At 41.9% G+C, this 23,351-nt stretch overlaps 1 protein-coding gene across 1 annotated transcript; it reads right to left on the reverse strand.

Moving 5' to 3' along the window:
- Positions 1-6,369: 6,369 nt before the first annotated feature.
- Positions 6,370-22,397, reverse strand: LOC118399375 (acidic leucine-rich nuclear phosphoprotein 32 family member E-like). The gene is made up of 7 exons (XM_035795414.2): positions 22,194-22,397; positions 13,588-13,737; positions 13,295-13,417; positions 11,093-11,255; positions 10,885-11,003; positions 10,722-10,764; positions 6,370-8,113 (listed from the first exon to the last, which is right to left on the reverse strand). Exons 1-7 carry the CDS (start codon positions 22,245-22,247, stop codon positions 8,028-8,030), a joined length of 738 nt encoding a protein of 245 aa, XP_035651307.1. The 5' UTR covers positions 22,248-22,397; the 3' UTR covers positions 6,370-8,027.
- Positions 22,398-23,351: the final 954 nt, after the last annotated feature.

Below are 23,351 nucleotides of genomic sequence, written 5' to 3' on the forward strand. Positions count from 1 at the left end.
AGTGCATATGTGTGTGTGTGTGTGTGTGTGTGTGTGTGTGTGTGTGTGTGTGTGTGTGTGTGTGTGTGTGTGTGTGTGTGTGTGTGTGTGTGTGTGTGTGTGTGTGTGTGTGTGTGTGTGTGTGTGTGTGTGTGTGTGACATGCATGTGTGCTTTAGCGCATGAGTGTGTTTGTGTACAGTAGTTACCAGGCACGTGTGAGTTGAATGTGTGTCAAAGCATCAACTAAACAGATGTTTTTCTTCCCTCTGGACAGGCTGTTTTGTGTGTTTCTGACTTGCATTGAGAAAGAGGGATGAGGACTCCTGATCCCTTCAGACCCACTTCACTGAAGAGGCCTGCTCCTCTGAGAGGTCTGCTAGGGTCAAAGGGTCAAGCTGTTGTTCCCCTGTTTTAGTAGTAACTAGCGGTAATTACAGTGCATGTGCATTTATGAATGTGGGAATGTAATACAAGCTAATGTCTGAAAATGCTTTGGGCAATACTGGTGTGTGTGTCTGTGTGCATGTGTGCGTGTGTGCATGTGTGCGTGAGTACACGTGTGTGTGTGTGTGTGTGTGTGTGTGTGTGTGTGTGTGTGTGTGTGTGTGTGTGTGTGTGTGTGTGTGTGTGTGTGTGTGTGTGTGTGTGTGTGTGTGTGTGTGTGTGTGTGTGTGTGTGTGTGTGTATGCAAGTGTGCTACAGCCTCTGTTACTCAACCAGATGTGGCTGATCTGAATATGGAAAGGCAATCATATTTTAGCAGCACGGTTTCCAATGAGCCAGTGCTGACTGACACAAGTCATACCAAAATAAAGATTGGAACATAATAGGTGATTTAATAGCCTTAAAAATTGGCATCTATAAACTTAAAATGTCCTTTGATGTGTAGTGCCAAATGAGAATCTAAGGTAATTAATGAATAAATGAATCTACATTCATTTTTTTCATGTTTAAACATTTTTTTTACCCACTTTTTCTCCCCAATTTCGTGATATCCAATTGTTAGTAGTTACTATCTTGTCTCATCGCTACAACTCCTGTACGGGCTCGGGAGAGACAAAGGTCGAAAGCCATGCGTCCTCCGAAACACAACCCAACCAAGCCGCACTGCTTCTTAACACAGTGAGCATCCAACCCGGAAGCCAGCCGCACCAATGTGTCGGAGGAAACACCTTGCACCTAGTGACCTGGTCAGCGTGTACTGCGCCCGGCCCGCCACAGGAGTCGCTAGTGCGCAATGAGACAAAGATAACCCTACCGGCCAAACCCTCCCTAACCCGGATGACGCTAGGCCAATTGTGCGTCGCCCCATGGACCTCCTGGTCGCGGCCGGCTGCGACAGAGCCTGGGCTCGAACCCAGATTCTCTGGTGGCACAGCTAGCACTGCGAATCTACATTTTAATAAATGTAACTGAAATAAAATTTTAAGTGAAATATAGAAAACCTTATATTAGGTTGTTAATCGCTACTGGTGGGATGCTATTAGAGCACTCACACTCACCTCAGACAGTCCAAAGGGATCAAATAAAATAACAAATTATACAAAAATGATTGTAACAACAGAACAAAATTACATCAAATAAATACATTTGGACTGGATAAATGAGAACCTGGGATGACCCACATAACCTTTCGTGTCAATATTATTTTTCAAGCCTGAGCAGCAAACACCAGCTGCTTTGACATCAGAAGTGGTACCCATCGATTACAGTACCGACCGTATCGCCATCTAGTGGGACAGTAAAGACAGTGCTACATGTGCTTCATTCTGGATTCAGTTTCATTTGTTTTTAAACATGGAACTCACTCCACAGTTTTCAACATGGTTTAATAGTATTGTATTTCACTTACTGTGATGCATTAGGGGAAATATTAAATTACACTGAACACAAATATGAACACAACATGTAAAGTGCTGGTCCCATGTTTCATGACCTGAAATAAAAGATCCCAGAAATGTTCCATATGCACAAAAAGCTTATTTCTCTCAAATTTTGTGCACAAATTTGTTTACATCACTATTAGTGAGCATTTCTCCTTTGCCAAGATAATCCATCCACCTGACAGGTGTGGCATATCAAGAAGTTGATTAAACAGCATGATCATTACTCAAGTGCACCTTGTGCTGGGGAAAAATTAAAAAGCCACTCTAAAATGTGCAGTTTTGTCACACAACACAATGCCACAGATGTCTCAAGTTTTGAGCGAGTGTGCAATTGGCATGCTGACTGCAGGAATGTCCACCAGAGCTGTTGCCAGATAATTTAATGTTAATTTCTCCACCATAAGCTGCCTCCAACATAATTTTATAGAATTTGGCAGTACGTCCAACCAGTCTCACAACCGCAGACAACGTGTAACCACGCCAGCCCAGGACCTCTACATCCGGCTTCTTCACCTGCGGGATCTTCTGAGACCAGCCACCCAGACAGCGGATGAAACTGAGGAGTATTTATTTCTGTAATAATCCCTTTTTTGGGGAAAAACTCATTCTGATTGGCTGGGCCTGACTCCCCAGTGGGTGGGCCTATGCCTTCCCAGGCCCACCCATGGCTGTGCCCCTGCCCAGTTCTGTGAATCTATCTAATCCATAGATTAGGGCGTAATGCATTTATTTAAATTGACTGATTTCCTTATATGAACTGTAACTCAGTAAAATTGTTGAAATTGTTGCATGTTGCGTTTATATTTTTGTTCAGTATAAATATACTGTTACTGAAATGTATGTGAGACCATGCTAAAGTTGGTTTGATGTTGGATAGCCTATCTCTGGGGCTAGTTAGGGGCCGTCAATAAATTACACTGTAAGGTCCTGTATTTATTTTCTTAGTAAACCTTCTGTTCTGTTTCGTTGTGTTCTTGAACGTCGCCCTGTTTCTTTGTGTTCTTGAACGTAGCCCTGTCTTTCATTTTCGTTCAATGATTTCACCTGTGTTAATTACTCATCTGGTCTCATCAGCTCCTTATTTAGTCCAGTTCATTCTGTTTGTGCCTTTGTGAGGTATTGTTCGTTTTGACTCGAGTAAGCCTTTTCCTAGCTCGTTTGTGAGAACCAGTTATAGCCTTCAGTCCTAGTTTTGATTCACCTGCCTGTTTTGCCTACCTGTGTATAACCATTGCCTGCCTGTGACCACGATTTCTGCCTTCTGCCAAGGAGTAATAAACACCTGCAGCGCTCTGCGCGTGAATCTACACCTTTTTCTCCCTGATTATTCATTACATGCACAATGTATATTGTGTATTGTCATTAAATGCTTTCAATATTTGTACGTGAATTTCTACAATTTATAGTTGATTTGCGGTTAAGTCATTGAAATTTGGAGCTATTGACATTTAAAAAATATTGTCCCATGTACATTGTGTAATTTACTGATCGTCCCTAACTAGCCCAAAAGAGATATTGAATGTCAAACCAAATTGACCATGGGCATTACAACCAGGTCTCATGCAGCTTCGCTCAGAATGGATGATTAAGTGGATGCTGCCAGCTGTGGACATGTGGGTAGGATTGAAATAAACCCAACACGAGGAAAACTGTTACCCTTCATTCTGTGACATACCATTTTCTTCTGTCATCTCTCAAATCCTATTTACACTTTGTAGTCGATTTTGATACTGGAATATACTGTATGTTGCTGACTTATAATCGATGTCACATAGGCCGTTTTCAAGACGAGAAGTTGCTTTTCAGGAACAATCACTCTAAGTTTTCTGTGGGTTTGGTTATTGACAGAGGAAAATCTGAGATGTTTCTTACTGTTAGCAGTAAAACAGCAATTCACCCCCCGCATATGCAGATCAAATCCAATTTTATTGGTCACAAACACATGGTTAGCAGATGTTAATGCGAGTGTAGCGTAATGCTTGTGCTTCTAGTTCTGGCCGTGCAGTAATATCTAACAAGCAATCAAACAATTTCACAACAACTACCTCATACACCCAAATGTAAAGGGATGAATGAGAATATGTACATATAAATATATGGATGAGCGATGGCGTATGGCATAGGCTTTATGGTGTAGAATACAGTGTATACATATGAGATGAGTAACGTAGGATATGTAAACATTATTAAAGTGAAACCTTTATTAAGTCTGTTTATTTAAGTGGCCAGAGATTTGAGTCTGTATGTTGGCAGCAGCCTCTCTAAGTTAGTGATGACTGTTTAACAGTCTGATGGCCTTGAGATAGAAGCTGTTTTTCAGTCTCTCGGTCCCAGCTTTGATGCACCTGTACTGGCCTTACCTTCTGGATGATAGCGTGGTGAACGGGCAGTGGCTCGGGTGGTTGTTGTCCTTGATCTTTTTGGCCTTCCTGTGACATAGGCTTCTGTAGGTGTCCTGGAGGGCAGGTAGTTTGCCCCCGGTGATGTGTTGTGCAGACCACACTACCCTCTGGAGAGCCTTGCGGATGAGGGCGGTGCAATTGCCGTACCAGGAGATAGAGCCCATCGGGATGCTCTCGATTGTTGTGCATCTGTAAAAGGTTGTGTTTTAGATGACAAGCTGAATTTCTTCAGCCTCCTGAAGTCTGTGTGGGTGGACCATTTCAGTTTGTCTGTGATGTGTATGCAGAGGAACTTAAAACATTCCACCTTCTCCACTACTGTCCCTTCGATGTGGATGGGGGTGTGGGGGGGTGTGCTCCCTCTGCTGTTTCCTGAAGTCCATGATCATCTCCTTTGTTTTGTTGACATTGAGTGTGAGGTTATTTTCCTGACACCACACTCCGAGGGCCCTCACCTCTTCCCTGTAGGCCGTCTCATTGTTGTTGGTAATCAAGCAGCCTACTGCTGTAGTGTTGTCTGCAAACTTGGTGATTGAGTTGGAGGCGTGCATGGCCACGCATTCATGGGTGAACAGGGAGTACAGGAGAGGGCCGAGAATGCACCCTTGTGGGGCCCCAGTGTTGAGGATCAGCGAGGTGGAGATGTTGTTTCCTACCTTCACCACCTGGGGGGCGGTCCGTCAGAAAGTCCAAGACCCAGTTGCACAGGGCGGGGTCGAGACCCAAGGTCTCGAGCTTAATGACGAGTTTGGAGGGTACTATGGTGTTAAATGCTGAGCTGTAGTCAATGAACAGCATTCTTACATAGGTATTCCTCTTGTCCAGTTGGGATAGGGAAGTGTGCAGTGTGATGGCGATTGCATCGTCAGTGGACCTATTGGGGCGATAAGCAAATTGGAGTGGGTCTAGGGTATCAGGTAGGGTGGAGGTGATATGGTCCTTAACTAGTCTCTCAAAACACTTCATGATGACAGAAGTGAGTGCAATAGGGCGATAGTCATTTAGTTCAGTTACCTTAGCTTTCTTGGGAACAGGAACAATGGGGCCATATTGAAGCATGTGGGGACAACAGACTGGGATAGGGATTGGTTGAATATGTCCGTAAACACACCAGCCTGCTGGTCTGCGCATGCTCTGAGGACGTGGCTAGGGATGCCGTCTGGGCCGGCAGCCTTGCAAGGGTTAACACGTTTAAATGTTTTACTCACATTGGCCACGGAGAAGGAGAGCCCACAAGCTTTGGTAGCGGGCCTTGTCAGTTGCACTGTATTGTCCTCAAAGCGTGCAAAGAAGTTGTTTAATTTGTCTGGGAGCAAGACGTCGATGTCCTCGACGGGGCTGGTTTTCTTCATGTAATCCGTGATTGACTGTAGACCCTGCCATATACATCTCGTGTCTGAGCCGTTGACTTGCGACTCTACTTTGTCTCTATACTGACGCTTTGCTTGTCTGATTGCCTTGCGGAGGGAATCGCTGCATGGCACTAAGCAACATAATACATTGTTCATGGCAGGTTCCAGTGGCCCCACCCCTGCATCTCTGACATAACCCCACCCCCTTCATGTCCAATGTCCTCTTAACTACCAAGACCTCCCTCATGAATTATTCATGCCTGTGACGCCCAGCAGATGGCACCTGTGTGTGATATTAGACGCTGAGCCAGCAGACTGTTCGTGAGGAACTGTAACTCATAGGCCTTACAGGTCACATTACACTCCCACTCCTCACATCTCACTGAATACCTTTTTATAAACAGAGAAACAGTTTGGATGGTTTGTGAAACATTTCTCATACATGAATTGGTGACGACCAAAGATGTTTGGTCTAGCCAATGTAATATACTGAAATTCTCCCTCCTTTGGCCATGTGTTGGTCAATTGTACATAATTTGTACATAAATTGTTGCTACATGTAACATAATGTCCCTACTACTGCCTAGCAGTGAATGACATTCATGTAATTAGGTAATCATTTTCTGAAGACAAAAACCTATCAATTTATTTTAAAGCACTCTCTTTTCTGTTTATATATTGTTTTATTCAAAATCCTTCTTTTAAGATGTTTACACCACACAAAACACAACGTGTCACAACAGCCAAGGATGGAAAATAATCTATATTGAGTGTGTTAGGTCAGAGTTTGGCTTCTTGACCTGTGCTTTATATTAAAACAAAATGACGAAAAAAGTCATTAAAAAAACACACAAAAAAACACATGAAACATCAAACTGTTGGAACTGAAACTATTTACATATTGCCTTACTAATAATAGATTAAAGTTCCTGCTGTGTAAAATACCAGTACAATTATAAACTAACTTGCATCAACAGCAAGACAAAGATAAAAATTTACTTCGGGATGCGGTTCATTCCTACACCGAAGCGGTTTGACCTTAACTTTTTCAATATAAACATTATGGCCGTGCCCCTCTATCACCGCGACAACAACATTAATAGTCAGGTTACAGTATTTAAAGCTGTTAACAGATATGGCCTGTTGAACCAGAAGGAAACATATTGGTTTGCATCCGTTAGAGACAGATAAGGTTAAGGCCAAACCGCTAGGTTTGATTTAGAATACAGATTTACCAGCACCAGTCCTGGAAAGCCACAGCTCTATGGCCCTAACAAATGTCGTGGTCAGTTTGCACATCAGTTGGAAATACAACTCCCCAGGGCTAACGCTGGTATTGAAACTGATAGACTACTTTTCTGGATCTCTCAACCTCCCACGATTAAAAAAATCCTAAAACAAGTCATGTACTGTGTGAGGGATCTAACACAGTCTTTGCTATGCTTACGGGAGACAGGACTTTCATTGATGGCTGGAAACGATCTGGTACAAATGCATTGGGGTGGCTGGGGAGAAAGAGGAGACTGCTTGTGGCAGACAGTGATGACGGTAGAGGTTCCTAAACTTCCTGGTGCCTTTTTTTCTAGCCTGGTATGCCTGGCCACCTGAGTAGTGAGGGTGGTTCTGTGTAGAGTGTTGTCCTGTAGGGGGCATTCTCTTCTCACCGTGGCCCAGAGAGGTAGATCAGACTTGGCTGGGCCATAGAGAATGATAGAGGCCTCTAGTGGCCAAAAGGCTGTATTAGCATGAGCAGCGCCATTGAAGGCTTCCAACCTTTTTAATGTCGTCAACTGAGTAGGACTTCTAACTTCATTGGCTGATCCCTCCTGGTGACCATGTTGCGAATCATCAGGAGGGATCAGCCAATCGTGAAGACAATTGACTACTTTAAAATTGAGACTGCGCTGCCCATGCAGTCACAGATGCTATAAGGGCAAGGATACAAAGATGCGTCCTCTATCTCTTTGGGCTGGACTGGACTCTGGGCTGCCTGGCCTGTCATGGGTCTTGGAACAACTGGAGTTTTGTTGAACACGAATGTCAACGAGGGACAGCGTGGGCCACTTCTGTTGTGCGGATGGCTGGTCATTGTAGCGACAGCCCTTCTTAAATTAGCCCATAACATAAATCCAGCCCCGCCCACCCCCCTACATCCATTAATTTTAGACTGGCTGCATATTGATGAGATTTTTGGGGTGGTAATTTAACTTAGAACGATGAACAAATTATTTGTCGATAAAATCTCCTTTTCGTATAGTATCTCATATATATATTTATATATAAAAGAAACAGCCTCTACAGTGATATCTATGGTTTACAAAGAGAAACAATCTGCAAGATCACACTTTTTTGTAGTTATTGTTCTACTTGGATCTGGATCCAGAGGTTCGCAGGGGAAGGACAAGCCTAGTCGTCGTCATCATCATCCTCCTCCTCCCCTTCGTCCTCAGCATCCCTCTTCCTCTTCTCCCCTTTGACTCCTGCCTTCTCCTCTGCACAGGACACAAGCCAATCAAAAAGTCAGACTTTGTCGGACTTTAAAAAAGGTGGCGACAATCAATTCTAATCAGGACCAAGTAAAACAGCAATCAAATCCAATTGGCATTTCCCTTAATTCTGAATTCAGCACCCTTATGATATTATATCCACAGGCAATGTGGGAGTTGATACAAGATCCACCGTATGTTCCGCCCACCGACAAGTCTCAAAAACACCAGAGGGGGAAAAACAAAACACAGTACCACTAGTATACATCTTTTCAGTCACGTAACAAAGGCCACTTTGTAGACTGAATTACCATTAGCGAAACAATGTAGAGGCTAAGGAGTCCATTTTGGTTTAATGTTAATGCGGCTCTCTTACATCAAAGTCTACTTTCAAAGGATTCCCAAGGCCTCAGATCTACTACTTATGTATAATATTGTAGCTAAGTATTTCCCCTGGCATGTTATATAGGAAAGGGTTGATTTATACTCCTTGCACACACATGCAAGTGCGCTGCTTACTGATGTCATCTCACAGTAGGCACAGCTTCCCACTCAGAGTCCTGAAGGAGTAGTTCACGTACAGTGCATTTGGAAAGTTCAGACCTCTTGACTTTTTCCACTTTGTTGGGTTACAGCCTTATTCTAAAATGGATTAAATACATACAAATGCTCATGAATCTACACATAATACCCCATAAAGACAAAGTGAAAACAGATTTTTAGACCTTTGTGCAAATTGAAAAAGAATAACTAAACTAAAATATTACATTTACACAAGTATTCAGACCCTTTGCTATGAGACTCAAAATTGAGCTCAGCTCATCCTGTTTGATTCCATTGATCATCCTTGAGATGTTTCTACAACTTGATTGGAGTCCACCTGTGGTAAATTCAATTGATTGGACATGATTTGGAAAGGCACACACCTGTTTATATAAGGTCCTATAGTTGACAGTGCATGTCAGAGCAAAAATCAAGAATTGTCTCTAGAGCAAAGAGACAGGACTGTGCAGTGGCACAGATCTGGGGAAGGCTACCAAAACATTTCTGCAGCATTGAAGGTCTCCAAGAACACAGTGGCCTCCATCATTCTTAAATGGAAGTCTGGAACCAACAAGACTCTTCCTAGAGCTGGCTTCCCGGCCAAACTGAGCAATAGGGGGAGAAGGGCCTTGGTCAAGGAGGTGACTAAGAACTCGATGGTCACTCTGACAGAGCTCCAGAGTTCCTCTGTGGAGATGGGAGAACCTTCCAGAAGGACAACCATCTCTGCAGCACTCCACCAATCAGGCCTTTATGGCAGAGTGGCCAGGCGGAAGTCACTCCTCCGAAGGGCACATGAAAGCCCGCTTGGAGTTTGCCAAAAGGCACCAAAAGACTGCCAGACCATGAGAAACAAGATTATTTGGTCTAATGAAACCAAGATTAAACTCTTTGGCATGAATGCCAAGCATTACGTCTGGAGGAAACCTGGCACCATCCCTACGGTGAATCATGGTGGTGGCAAGATTATACTGTGGGGATGTTTTTCAGTGGCAGGGACTGGGAGACTAGTCAGGATCGAGGGAAAGATGAACGGAGCAAAGTACAGAGAGATCCTTGATGAAAACCAGCTCAAGAGTGCTCATAACCTCAGACTGGGGCGAAGGTTCCCCTTCCAACAGGACAATGACCCGAAGCACACAACCAAGACAACGCAGGAGTGACTTTGGGACAAGTCTCTGAATGTCCTTGAGTGGACCAGCCAGAGCCCGGACTTCAACCCTATCGAACATCTCTGGAGAGACCTGAAAATAGCTGTGCAGCGACACTCTCCATCCAACCTGACAGAGCTTGAGAGGATCTGCAGAGAAGAATGGGAGAAACTCCCCAAATACGGGTGTACCAAGCTTGTAGCTTCATACCCAAGAAGACTTGAGGCTGCAATCGCTGCCAACGGTGCTTCAACAAAGTACTGAGTAAAGGGTCTGAATACTGTCATATTTCAGTTTTTTTTTTCACTTGCAGAAATGAGTAAACCTGTTTTTGCCTTGTCATTATGGGGTATTATGTGTAGATTGATGAGTTACAAAAACAACGTAATCTATTGTAGAATAAGGCTGCAACGTAACAAAATGTGGAAAAAGTCAAGTGGTCTGAATACTTTCCGAATGCACTGTATACACATGGGGACTTTAGCCGCGTTCACAAGGTAACACACTAAATGGCCTGAACCATCTCTGGATTACATGTACGCAACCTGCAATACCTCTAAAGCCCAAAGGTTTTATCTGCCTACTGTGTAGGGAAGACTCTTGTTTTAAGTGTGTAGGGAGGACCTTGTTTTAAGTGTCGAAGGTAGACCTAGCTTGGCTCCAAAACACACAGATAAGTGACAAATGAATAGTCACACAGGGCTGAGGAATGGATCAATAGAAGTCAAACCCTCCCGAGTCAAAGAGGCAGTTATTGCCACAAATTGAGTAACAGCCAGCATGGAGCCGATGTCAATAGAGATTTTGATGATTGATTCCAACAGGAGATCTGTGACAGACAAACATATCTGCCACTTCCAGGCTAGAGTACTTGGGTTTGATTACTAGTGACAGGTCAACACAACAATTCTTGTCCTCACCTTCTTCCTCCTCCTCTGCGTAGTCGTCATCATCTTCTTCGTCCTGTGTGTGGAGGAGGGGGAGGGGGTGTTAAGATTCTTTAAATTAAGCGTCGACTCGAGTCGCCGGATGTAAAACATTATGACGTTTTGGATAAAACATGAGACATTTCAGTCGTCTCACCTGGATCCTTTCCTTCATCAGGTAAGAGAGCCCAACCTCTCCTCCTTCCTCCCCCTCCTCGTCCTCATCTTCATCATCGTCCCCTGTGGGCCCGACTCCATCCTCCCCCTCATCCTCGTCTATGAATGAAGAAGTATTTTGTTCAAGAAAGTTAGGCTGAAACATCACCAGCCCCACCGTGTGGTTGTGTTGTGGTAGCCATGCTCACCGTCGTCGTCTGCCTCTGAGTCAGGGGCCTCGTTGTCCTCCTGGTCGAAGCCGTCCAGGTAGGTGACCTGAGGCAGCAGCTCAAAGATGCTCTCACGGTACTCCTCCAGTGTGGTGATCTCACAGTTAAACAGGTCCAGGCTCTTCAGGTTCTTCAGATTTTGCTGTGGTTTTAGGAAGCAGAGGTTAGAGCTTACCAGACAATACTTATTAACAAATTCTCTCCATGCACACGGCTGGCAAGCATAGCCACACATCTCCTTGTGAATGGCATGATTAGTTTAGAAATATATATATATATATTAAAGCACTTTTTTCATCAAATGCAATTCTACAAATGTTGCCATGGGGCAGAGATAATTTTTTGCAGTTTTTTTAGAAATTTTAGCAGTTTTAAAGAATTTCCTGCAATTCCACATATTTTGCCATGACTTATCCCACGATATGAGTGAAAGTGACTAACAAAATCAGTAGTGGCCGCCTGAATGTCAGAGGCACAAGTAATGCGTGGGTTGACTCATAACCCGCAGTCCACGCCTTCATATCCTCGAGGCAGACGGGTTTAGGGTCATTAAATATTGTGCGGATGGCGGACGGGCTGAATCAAGAGAAAACAATACCTGAAATTCATAATTGTATCATTTATTTTACCAGGTGACTGAAAACACATTCTCAATTTACAGCAATGACCTGGGAAATAGTTACAGGGGAAACGTGGAGGGGATGAATGAGCCAATTGGAATGGGATGATTAGGTGGTGATGGTAGTATGAGGGCCAGATTGGGAATGGCCTCCATAAATGTAGTTTGGAACCACCAAGACTCTTCCCAGAGCTGGCCACCCGGCCAAACAGATTAATAGGGGGAGAAGGGCTTTGGTCAGGGAGGTGACCAAGATCCCGATAGTCACTCTGACAGAGCTCCAGAGTTCCTCTGTGGAGATGGGAGAAACTTCCAAAAGGACAATCATCTCTGCAGCACTCAACCAATCAGGCCTTTATGGTAGAGTGGCCTGGCGGAAGCAACTCCTCAGTAAAAGGCACATGACAGCCCGCTTGGAGTTTGCCAAAAGGCACCTAAATTACTTTCAGACCATGAGAAACAAGATTCTCTGGTCTGATGAAACCAAGATTGAACTCTTTGGCCTGAATGCCAAGCGTCACATCTGGAGGAAACCTGGTACTATCTCTGCGGTGAACCATAGTGACAACGCAGGAGTGGCTTCGGGACAAGTCTCTGAATATCCTTGAGTGGCGATAGCCAGAGCTCGGACTTGAACCTGATCGAACATCCCTGGAGAGACCTGAAAAGAACTGTGAAAAGATGCTCCCCATTCAACCTTTTATTAACCAGGCAAGTCAGTTAAGATCAAGTTCTTATTTTCAATGACAGCCTAGGAACAGTGGGTTAACTGCCTGTTCAGGAGCAGAACGACAGATTTGTACCTCTGACAGAGGTTGAGAGGATGTGCATAGAAGTATGGGAGAAACTCCCCAAATACAGGTGTGCCAAACTTGTTAGCGTCATACCCAAGAAGACTTAAATCTGTAATTGCTGCCAAAGTTGCTTCAACAAAGTACTAAGTAAAGATTGATGAAGGGAAAAACGATTTAATCCATCTTATAATTAGGCTGTAATGTAACAAAATCTCAAAGGGTCTGGATGCACTGTATCTAACTATAGAAAAGTTGACTAACCAATAGCCTACCAAAATGTCGGAAATTATAAATAGAAACATATCTAAATCAGGCAGCAACAAAAAAAACTGCACCCACTGTTAAACAATTGTTCCGTCGTCTTTGACTGTAGCCTACAGTAGATTTTCTATATTAGTGGGTTAGGGTCGGGTGCAAGCCATGGATATTCACTTTATTACAGATCGTCGGGCGGTTGCGGATGGGTTATTAGCAATTGCGGGTGAACAAACAGCTGACCCGCGGACCACTACTGTGCAGTTTCCGTGCATGCCGGTTGATATTCGCCCATAATTACTACGAGTTTAGATAGCTGGCTAGAATATCTTACCAATCTAAAAATGGTTAGCTGACATGGCTAATTGTGTGAATGATAAAAATTGCCGATCCACAACAACATTTCTAAATTGCACCTTGTCTATTCTAGCTCAACAGTAAGTTGAGACCCTGACTTCATTCCAAAAGAAGCCTTAACAACCGGCCCTGAATAGACTTAACGACTCAACTAACCAGGGCCTCAACGTTGTTCAGCCCCTTGATCTTGTTGCCACTCAGGTTTAGATACGTCAGGTTGGGGCACTTCTCTGAAAGGGTCTCCAAATGACCTGAGATGTTGTTGTCACTCAGCTCCAACTGTGAGGAAAGAACACACAATTTCCTGATGAATCGTTTGAAAAAATGTAATGCTCCACATCAAAATACTGGTCATTGGGAGTAAAGCCAGAGTTTCTTATAATTCTGCAAACTAAATGATTTTGATTGAGATAATCGATTGCTCAAAAGGATCCAGCTTCCCTAATCACCTTGCGCAGCTTGGGCAGAGAGGGTAGTTTGGCCAGGGAGATGAGTCCAACGTTGACCATGCTGAGGAATTCCAGCTCCTTGAAATCATCCGTCAGGCCCTCTACTTCACCATCACTGGTGCGGCAATTATCCACCACCAGTTCTTCCACCTGTAGGAACAGTAATCAAGATCAACTGGACACTTGACAATGAGGTGGTGCATCAAGAGATTTCATCCTGCACATGTTAATGAATGAAACCAAATTAAATGCATACATTTTTTCTTATTCTTTGTTTGTTTGGGTTAATTCACCATGTCACTTTATAATCTTATTACATGTTGATTGGAAAAGCTGACCCTTGACCTGAAGTCCGCTGTTTTCTGTGAGAGCACACGACTTTTCAATTATTTTCTGCTTGAATGCTTTGTAGTGTGGACACAAGGCGGAGGACCTGTCTGAAAAACGACGTGGCTGGAGTAGCTAACTAGCTACAAGGCTTCAAAAGAGGTAACAAAATAAAAATGCGCATAAATCCTGGGTGACTGACGTTGGACGCTGTATTGAAGCCAACACAGCCATCTTGGCACTCACAAAATAATTTGGAAGCTATAGATATGCATTTATTAATGTCTAAATGCATTTTTTTAAACATTTATTCTATTAGACAACTTAATGCATACTTTTGAATTATATTATGTGAGCTAAACATAAAACAATTATGAAAAGATATACACTGAGTTACAGTTGATATAAGGAAAGTCAATTGAAATAAATTCATTATGCTCTGGGAATACAGATTTGCATCTGTTGGTCACAGATACCTTTAAAAAAAAAGATAGGGGCTTTGATCAGAAAACCAGTCAGTATCTGGTGTGACCACCATTTGCCTCATGCAGTGAGACACATATGCTTTGCATAGAGTTGATCAGGCTGTTGATTTGTGTTGATTCCTGAAGTCAGCATGACAATTGCACGTAACCTCAAAACTTGAGACATCTGTGGCATTGTGTTGCGTGACAAAACAACAGATTTTAAAGTGGCCTTTTATTGTCCCCAGCACAAAGTGCACCTGTGTAATGATCATACTGTTTAATCAGCTTCTTGATATGCCACACCTGTCTGTTGGATGGATTATCTAGGCAAAGAGGAAATGCTAGCTAACAAAGAGAAATAAGCTTGTTGTGGGTATGGATCTGAATCTTTTATTTCTTATGTTTTTTTTTGTGTTAAAACCTCTTCAACCTACGGGGGCGCTATGTCATTATTGGATAAAAAGACGTGCCCGTTTTAAGCGCAATATTTTGTCACGAAAAGATGCTCGACTATGCATGGAATTGACAGCCTTGGAAAGACAAAACTCTGAAGTTTCCAAAACTGCAAAGATATGATCTGAGAGTGCCCCAGAACTAATGCTACAGGCGAAACCAAGATGAAGTTTCATACAGGAAATGCCAGATTCTGAAGGTACTGTGTTCCAATGTCTCCTTATATGGCTGTGAATGCGCCAGGAATGAGCCTGCGCTTTCTGTCGTTTCCCCGAGGTGTCTGCAGCATTGTGACGTGTTTGTAGGCATATCATTGGAAGATTGACCATAAGAGACGACATTTACCTGGTGTCCCGCCTGGTGTCCTGTGTCAAAATTATTGCGTAATCTGTAGGTCCATGCGCGTTCCATTTCTTCAGAAGAGAAAGTCAACTGCCACGATGGATTTTATCGTCGATAGATATGTGAAAAACACCTTGAGGATTGATTTCTAAACATCGGTTTGCCATGTTTCTGTCGATATTATGGAGTTAATTTGGGAAAAAGTTAGCATTTTAATGACTTAATATATATATATATTTTTTTTTTCCTTACCCAAACGTGATGAACAAAACGGAGCGAATAGTTGACACAAATAATATTTTTTTGTAAAAACGGAACATTTGCTATCTAACAGTCTCCTCATTGAAAACATCTGAAGTTCTTCAAAGGTAAATTATTTTATTTGAATTCTTTTCTGTTTTTTGTGGAAAATGTTGCATTGTGAAAGAGAGGCATAATCCTATGCTAGGCTATCAATACTGTTACACAAATGCTTGTTTAGCTATGGTTCAAAAGCATATTTTGAAAATCTGAGACGACAGTGTTGTTAACAAAAGACTAAGTTTGAGAGCAAATAGATTAATTTAATTTCATTTGCGATTTTCATGAATAGTTAACGTTGTGTTATGCTAATGAGCTTGCGGATAGATTTACACAATCCTGTATACAGGTTTTTTTTTGTAGCTAAACGTGACGCAGAAAACTGAGCGATTTGTCCTAAACAAATAATATTTCAGGAAAAACTGAACATTTGCTATCTGAGAGTCTCCTCATTGAAAACATCCGAAGTTCTGCAAAAGGTAAATGATTTTATTTGAATGCTTTTCTGGTTTTTGTGGAAAATGTTGCATGGTGAATGCTAACGCTAAATGCTACGTTAGCTATCAATACTGTTACACAAATGCTTGTTTTGCAATGGTTGAGAAGCATATTTTGAAAATCTGAGATGACAGTGTTGTTAACAAAAGGCTAAGCTTGAGAGCAAATAGATTCATTTCATTTCATTTGCGATTTTCATGAATAGTTAACGTTGCGTTATGGTAATGAGCTTGAGGCTGTATTCACGATCCCGGATCCGGGATGGCTCGACGCAAGATGCTACAGTCATCACTAAAACAAAAACACAAGTAATGGTGTCCTTGAAACATTTAATTGAAATACTGTAGAATTACATTCATTCCTATTGAGGACTGTTCCTACTGGGGAGTGCCAATATGGCCGACCGGTGACATCAAAGCCTCGCAATGGCCAATACATAACATTAACAATTAAGGTTTATAGACATAATTGGTGCTAACCCATAGCAAGCCCTAGTTATCGTCTAGCAGCTCAACATTTGTTAATGACAGGTTAGCTAAGCTACAGCTGGCAAACACACTAGCTCGCTAACAAGGTGTCTAGCTAGCTGGGGAGCAAAAAAAAGTAATCCTAATTTCCTAGTTGTTACCCATTGGGTAAACATGTTTACTTATCATGACAGGTGGGAATATTTTGCTATTTAGTTAAGTTATTTGGACAGAAAATAGGAGACAGTGAGTCTAGAAGCCAACTACTAGCCAAGATGTCAGCTAGATAGTAGTCATGCTAGCTAGTTAGCTAAAAACAACCTCTGGATTGAGGTACGTGTCTGTGGACACTCTGCGGTGTCTTAATCTACACAGTTGCTGGTTTGAATCCTTGTGCCCATGAGCAAGATCCTTAACCCTAATTGCTCCTGTAAGTCGCTCTGGATAAATGACAAAAATGTTTTTTAAATGAATTGTCAGGGAGACTCAGAGTCCTGGAATGTAATTGCATGAATGCTGTAGGCATGGATAAATGACAGCCAGAAGTGCTACGAGACTGACGGACAGCTTGTATCTCATACCTGTTTAGCTAGCTAGCTACTTTTCATTGTCGCCAGAAGTTGTGATCACCGTGACATTGACAGGCATGAAACATCAGGTGCCACAGTCTCTTCAGTAAAAAGTATTAATATTTTGTTTTAACAAGTTTAACAGGATAATTCCAAAATGTGTATTCATAAATTGAGTCCCAGTTTTTTTGTGTACTATTTCATCCAATTGTGTACTATGTCATCCATTTCGTATGATACGTTACGTCCTGCAATTTAAAAAAAAAATGTCTGTACAATTGGTACGATATGATATGAATCCAATTTGTACAAGATGTTATGAATGTGTTGTGCTTAAAGATCCCGGACTACATCTTTAACTTCTTTGGGACTGAGGGGCAGTATTGAGTAGCTTGGATAATAAGGTGCCCAGAGTAAACTACCTGCTACTCAGGCCCAAAAGCTAGAATATGCATATAATTAGTAGATTTGGATAGAAAACACTCTGAAGTTTCTAAAACTGTTTGAATGATGTCTGTGAGTTTAACAGAACTCATATGGTAGGCAAAAACCTGAGAAAAACACAACCAGGAAGTGGGAAATCTGAGATTTGTAGTTTTTCAAGTCATTGCCTATCAAATATACAGTGTCTATGGGGTCATATTGCACTTCCTAAGGCTTCCGCTAGATGTCAACAGTCTTTAGAACCTTGTTTCAGGCTTCTCCTGTGAAGGGGGAGGGAAGGAGAGCTGTTTGAGTCTGGTGTCTGGCAGAATGCCATGAGCTAAATCATGCACACAGCCGTGAGAGGTAGCTGCGTTCCTTTTAATTTCTAAAGACAAAGGAATTGTCCGGTTGAAACATTATTGAAGATTTATGATAAAAACATCCTAAAGATTGATTCTATACATCGTTTGACATGTTTCTACGAACTGTAATATAACTTTTTGGACTTTTCGTCTGAACTTTCGCCTGGACTTGCCCGCGCCTCGTGAGTTTGGATTTGTGAACTAAATGCGCAAACAAAAAGGAGGTATTTGGACATAAATTATGGACTTTATCGAACAAAACAAACATTTATTGTGGAACTGGGATTCCTGGGAGTGCATTCCGATGAATATCATCAAAGGTAAGTGAATATTTATAATGCTATTTCTGACTTTTGTGACACCTCTCCTTCTTTGGAAAATGGCTATATGTTTTTCTGTGGCTAGGTGCTGACCTAACATAATCGCAAGGTGTGCTAAAGCCTTTTTGAAATCTGACACAGCGGTTGCATTAAGGAGAAGTTTATCTATAATTCCATGCATAATACTTGTATCTTTTATCAATGTTTATTATGAGTATTTCTGTAATTTGATGTGGCTCTCTGCACTTTCACCTGATGTTTGTTTGAGACAATGGATTTCTGAACATAACACATCAATTTCAAATCAGGTTTTTGGACATAAAGATTAACTTTATCAAACAAAAGTCATGTGAGTGCCATCTGATGAAGATCATCAAAGGTTAGTGAGTAATTTAATCGCTATTTCTGACTTTTGTGAGCTCTCTCCTTGGCTGGAAACTGGCTGTATGGTATTTTGTGACTAGGTGCTGACCTAACATAATCGTTTGGTGTGCTTTCGCCGTAAAGCCTATTTGAAATCGGTCACTGTAGCTGGATTTACAAGATGTTTATCTTTAAAATGGTAGCGTCCCACATATCCCAGAGAGGTTTTAAGAGACTGATAACAAGAAACGTGTTATTGCAGTCGAGATAGGACAAATATATCTTGCCCTTTTACACCATCTCAGATATGTCATCCCAGACTGTACTAACAAGAAGATACTAGGAAGAGAATCTCTTGCGGAAGGACCAAGTCCTCCAGCATTATAGTTAATCATCTTCCAAAAATGCAGACTCTCGCCTCACTTTTACTTACGCCTACTTTTATTACTGTTATTTCTTACATTATTAGGCCAGAATGTGTTTTGTGTTATTACATACAGCAGGGAATAACATCCGGGAATAACTTTATCACAAGCATTTTGCTACACCCGCAATAACATTTGCTAAACACGTGTATGCAACCAATAACATTTGGTGGGGAGAATTTTGCAGGTTTAAAGCTTATTTCCTACAATTCCTACAATATTTCCTACAATCCTATTTCCTACAATTCGGAGCAAAAGAGTAAGTCTGCTTCATGTTTTAAATTTTGTCATACTGGTATCATCACAGCCCTAGTTGTTATCACCAATGCTGGCCAAATGAAAATGTGGCTTTGGTCAGAGAAGAGGAAGAGAGAGGCCCAACTCGGCGGAAAATCTCTCCCTCCAGCAGGTAGCGTTTTTTTATTGTTTCGCCCACCAAGCATGGAGTTTGGTGGACAACGACTCCCAATGTTAGGGCGGAGAAACCTCTCGTCGATATATCTATCATCTTTGCTACGGTGTGTTCCGCTTGCAACTAGCAACCTCAGTTCTTAGTGAGTGGGGAACTATTGTGTCAAAAATCTAAATAACACCCGTCTCATTGACTTCAGTACCAAATAATACAATACAGTGACTAATAAATGATTATTGATAATAACATGTTACGACTACAAATCATCTTGGCTTTTGATTCAGTTTGTAGCTTGACCGCCTTCAGGGCCGAGGTTCACAAGTTTACGGCCCTCAATTTTTTTTTACAATTTTTAATTTAACCTTTATTAACTTTAAGTCAGTTAAGAACAGATTCTTATTTACAATGACGGCCTACATTTCCAGCAGTATCATTATGATGTATATTCTTATTCAAAATAAGTAATGATACAAACGAAAAATACAAACAAACCTCTAAAGCCTTTCTTATATTTCTTAAAAGTTTTAAGCGTGGTAGACAGGGTCTCAAATGCATTCTCAGAACCATGTTTGTTTCAGCACCCTCTTACGGTACAAAACTCCGCTGCTACAAGGCGTTGAGATGATGTGCAATCAGTATGTAGTTTCAGTTGTGGTAGTCAGTCATTTGTTCTATACTTGGCAGATGGTTATGAGGAATGGCTAAGTAAGTTGAAGTGTTACATTTAATATTGGCATCAGGGAAATTGACTCCAGTTGACTTGCACTTGTATAGCCTACATGTGATATGTGAGTTGTATTCAAGAATCGTTGAATAATTCCAAGCATGATGCTACCCTTTTTTGTCTATAGGCACTCCTCGGGTGGTTATTCGGGTGTTGCAAAAAATAGCACTGTACTTGTACCAAACAGGGTTGTGGTCAATTCAGAAAGTACACTGGAATTCCAATTCCCTTCAATGCTTTTGAATTAGGAAAATGTGGAATTGGAATTTGGTTTACTTTCTGAATTGACTGGAATTGAATTGACCCTAACCCTGGTACCAAGTTATATATAGCAAAGTGTTTTATCAATGTTATTTATCACCAACAAAATGTGTATACAATGGTACCACTACAAATCGTAACACTAAGATATAAATAACACGCTCCTCAAAACCAGAGATGGCATTGTCACTGTCTTAGCCTGGTTTTATCTTCACGTAATACCTCGATTGGACGAACAGTTCTGTGCGCATCATCTCGATATTGTCGTCGAGAGAGGAAAAAAAAAAACATCAGTTGAGATGTAGCCTACATCCTATACAGAAGCATCTGCACAATGGACTTCACTGCCGAATGCACAGCAGAGTTCTGTAACTATAGAAATTGTAAGAGAAATAGATTTGCCGAATGAAGGCAAGACTCAGTGGCATGAATGAATGGGTTTTGTCCATCCCCAGACAAGCGCTGTCTATGAGGGTTGGGGGTTTTAGCCTAATCTACTAAATAGAGGCGGAGGTCTGAGCCCCGCACGCCATCTGCCATATTACTTAAATTCGTAAAACGCAGAGCAGGACCACAAACTCTGCTACACTTGAATGCGTGTATATATGTATGTATGTACATACATACACACACACACACAGACACACCTTTTACAAAGACGTCGTCGTTTCCTACAGAGGAAAAGCCTGTTGTTACATAATCACTATCATACGGAGGCGAAAGACAACTTGCTTTTCGAGTACAGTAGGCTATTTAAATGGCCGGCTGGGTGAGCCGCATAGGCTATAGGAAATTAGTTTGGAAGTAGACTTTCTACATTTGGATTTAGGCCTAGTATATAATACGCATAATTGATCCATTTGCGTGTGTCTAAATTGAGAAACCGGTTATAGCCGTCAAAATGGGCTCGTGTATAGATGCAACAAAATGACTTCCACTCCCCGCACGTCAGAAATAGGGCTCAAAAGCCTTCACTGTACAAAAAAAACACAAAAAAACAGCTACACTGACGCCACCGTAGTCAGTGCCTGCGCGTCTCGCTCCGAGAACGGTCAACTCGCGTGCGTGCTGGTTTTAAATTGCGTATACATTCTTGCAGGCGTTGTTCATATAACATCGAAGTATTGATGTTTACATCCAGTGGACTTTAAAAAGAATACTATGGTAAAAGAAATGGTTATTAGCTAAACCCATTCGATTAGTAAAATGTCCGCTCAGAGAAACCAACCAGCTCGTTTGTGCCATTTGGTTAACCCGGTAAGACCGGTCAAAAGGCTCGTTACGCATGGAAAGCTTACGTTTTTACATTCGACTTAAATAGTTATTTGCATCGGCATCCACATGGAATAACACCAGGGAACTTTCAAGACAAACCAATAAATCGCGTCTCAAAAGTTATTTCACATTTCCACGGCAGTCGTGAATTCTCTGTATTTGGATTAGCCTGCTGTACTACAGGAGTCAACACGACGTCACCGGAGCCTTATTACGATGTTATTGGCTTTTCACAATTGAATTACTCTCACAACAATAGCATAATGTTCTTCATAATTATGTCCGCTCCGCCACCTTGAACGTTCAATGGATCTCTGGCCGGGCACAAGACAAGGAGGATGATAGCAAAGGCAGTGTTGCAGATCAATACAATGTTATTAGAATCACAAAGCGACCAAAATTGCTTTGTGGATATTTGCAGTTCATTTTTGTACAGCAACCAACATATATTGTGGTATGACGAATAATCAGAATCCCCCAAAACAAAACAAAAACTTGTAATCGGACTCGCATCCTCTCTTGTTGTCCATGTGCAGAGCGGAGCCTCGCAAGAAGTCCGCTCTTCTCTGGGTTATCGGCTTGCATAGTTATCACCTCATTTTTAAGATAACTTACCTCCGCTGGTGTCCTATTCCTCAATTCTAAACTGATCCTCTTCTTCATCTCCATTATTAATAAAATATAAAACACTATGTTAACGTAAAAAAATGGCAATCAAATTTTCTGAAACTCCAGTTCTTGGACCCACAGCTCAGCTTTCTTGGATGGCCACAGTTCTCTTACTGATCCTCCATGATACTTCGCACCCAGCCCCCTCTATCAAATCCCGCCCTGTGGAGTTCTTGATAGGCCAGTCCTGTCTTCCCTAATTTTAATCGGATGATCGGCACACCAATCAAACAGACCATGCCGATCAACATAAACCGCCGGAGGTGATTGGTTGTGATTGCGCGCGCAGTAGATTTAGATGGGTCAATGCGAACGTCAATATCTTCATTTAAACCGTCGGGGTCGTCACTAGTTAGCACAGCCACAAAGTATTATTATGGCTAAACCACGCCCATTTCTAAAATATATCGTCTTAACCCTAATTTGAACCACACTGCTCACTGTAAACCTAACATTAAATTAAGACCAAATGCCTAATTTTTGTAGGCAATTTTGACTTTGTGACTGTGTCATCTGGCGGAAACCAAGATTAGAGTGGCTTCCGATCCGACTTTTCTTTGACCTTTTATCCTCCGGACAAAAAATCCTGATGCTTCTGCACATGTGCGGTTCACGTTCTGCGCATGTGTTTAAATTCTACTTTACGTAAAGGCTGTGTTCGAGAAGATCAAAATCGTAATGTATCATGGGTAAATTGTGACTGATTAATCTACAAATAATAATGAGTACTAGTTATTTATGATACAAGGTTCTTTGTAGATCAGTCAGTCGGAGGTCGCCTCTACTGTCGGCTACAAACAAGCCCATAGCCTCTGCTCTACCAGAGATCTGTAGCCTACATATGTAATGATGAGATGCTCATGTCTCCACCCTAGCAATGAGAGTCGTTGTCCCATTGCGGGAAGGCAGAATAATCACAGAGAAACGCTTTGGTCTTATTTTGGACAGATTTTGGTACGAGTGAAAACTCTCGCTTCATCTCTTCCTCTCTGGCTCTACTCGTAGAGAACAGGGTGCTCTGGCAAATGGTGTTAATTTAATAAAGTTAGATCAAAGCTGAATCAATGGGTGCATTCGAGCAGATCACTTATGTCAAATTGGTGA

Source organism: Oncorhynchus keta, chromosome 20 (assembly GCF_023373465.1).
Source record: "Oncorhynchus keta strain PuntledgeMale-10-30-2019 chromosome 20, Oket_V2, whole genome shotgun sequence".
Classification (NCBI taxonomy): Eukaryota; Metazoa; Chordata; class Actinopteri; order Salmoniformes; family Salmonidae; genus Oncorhynchus; species Oncorhynchus keta.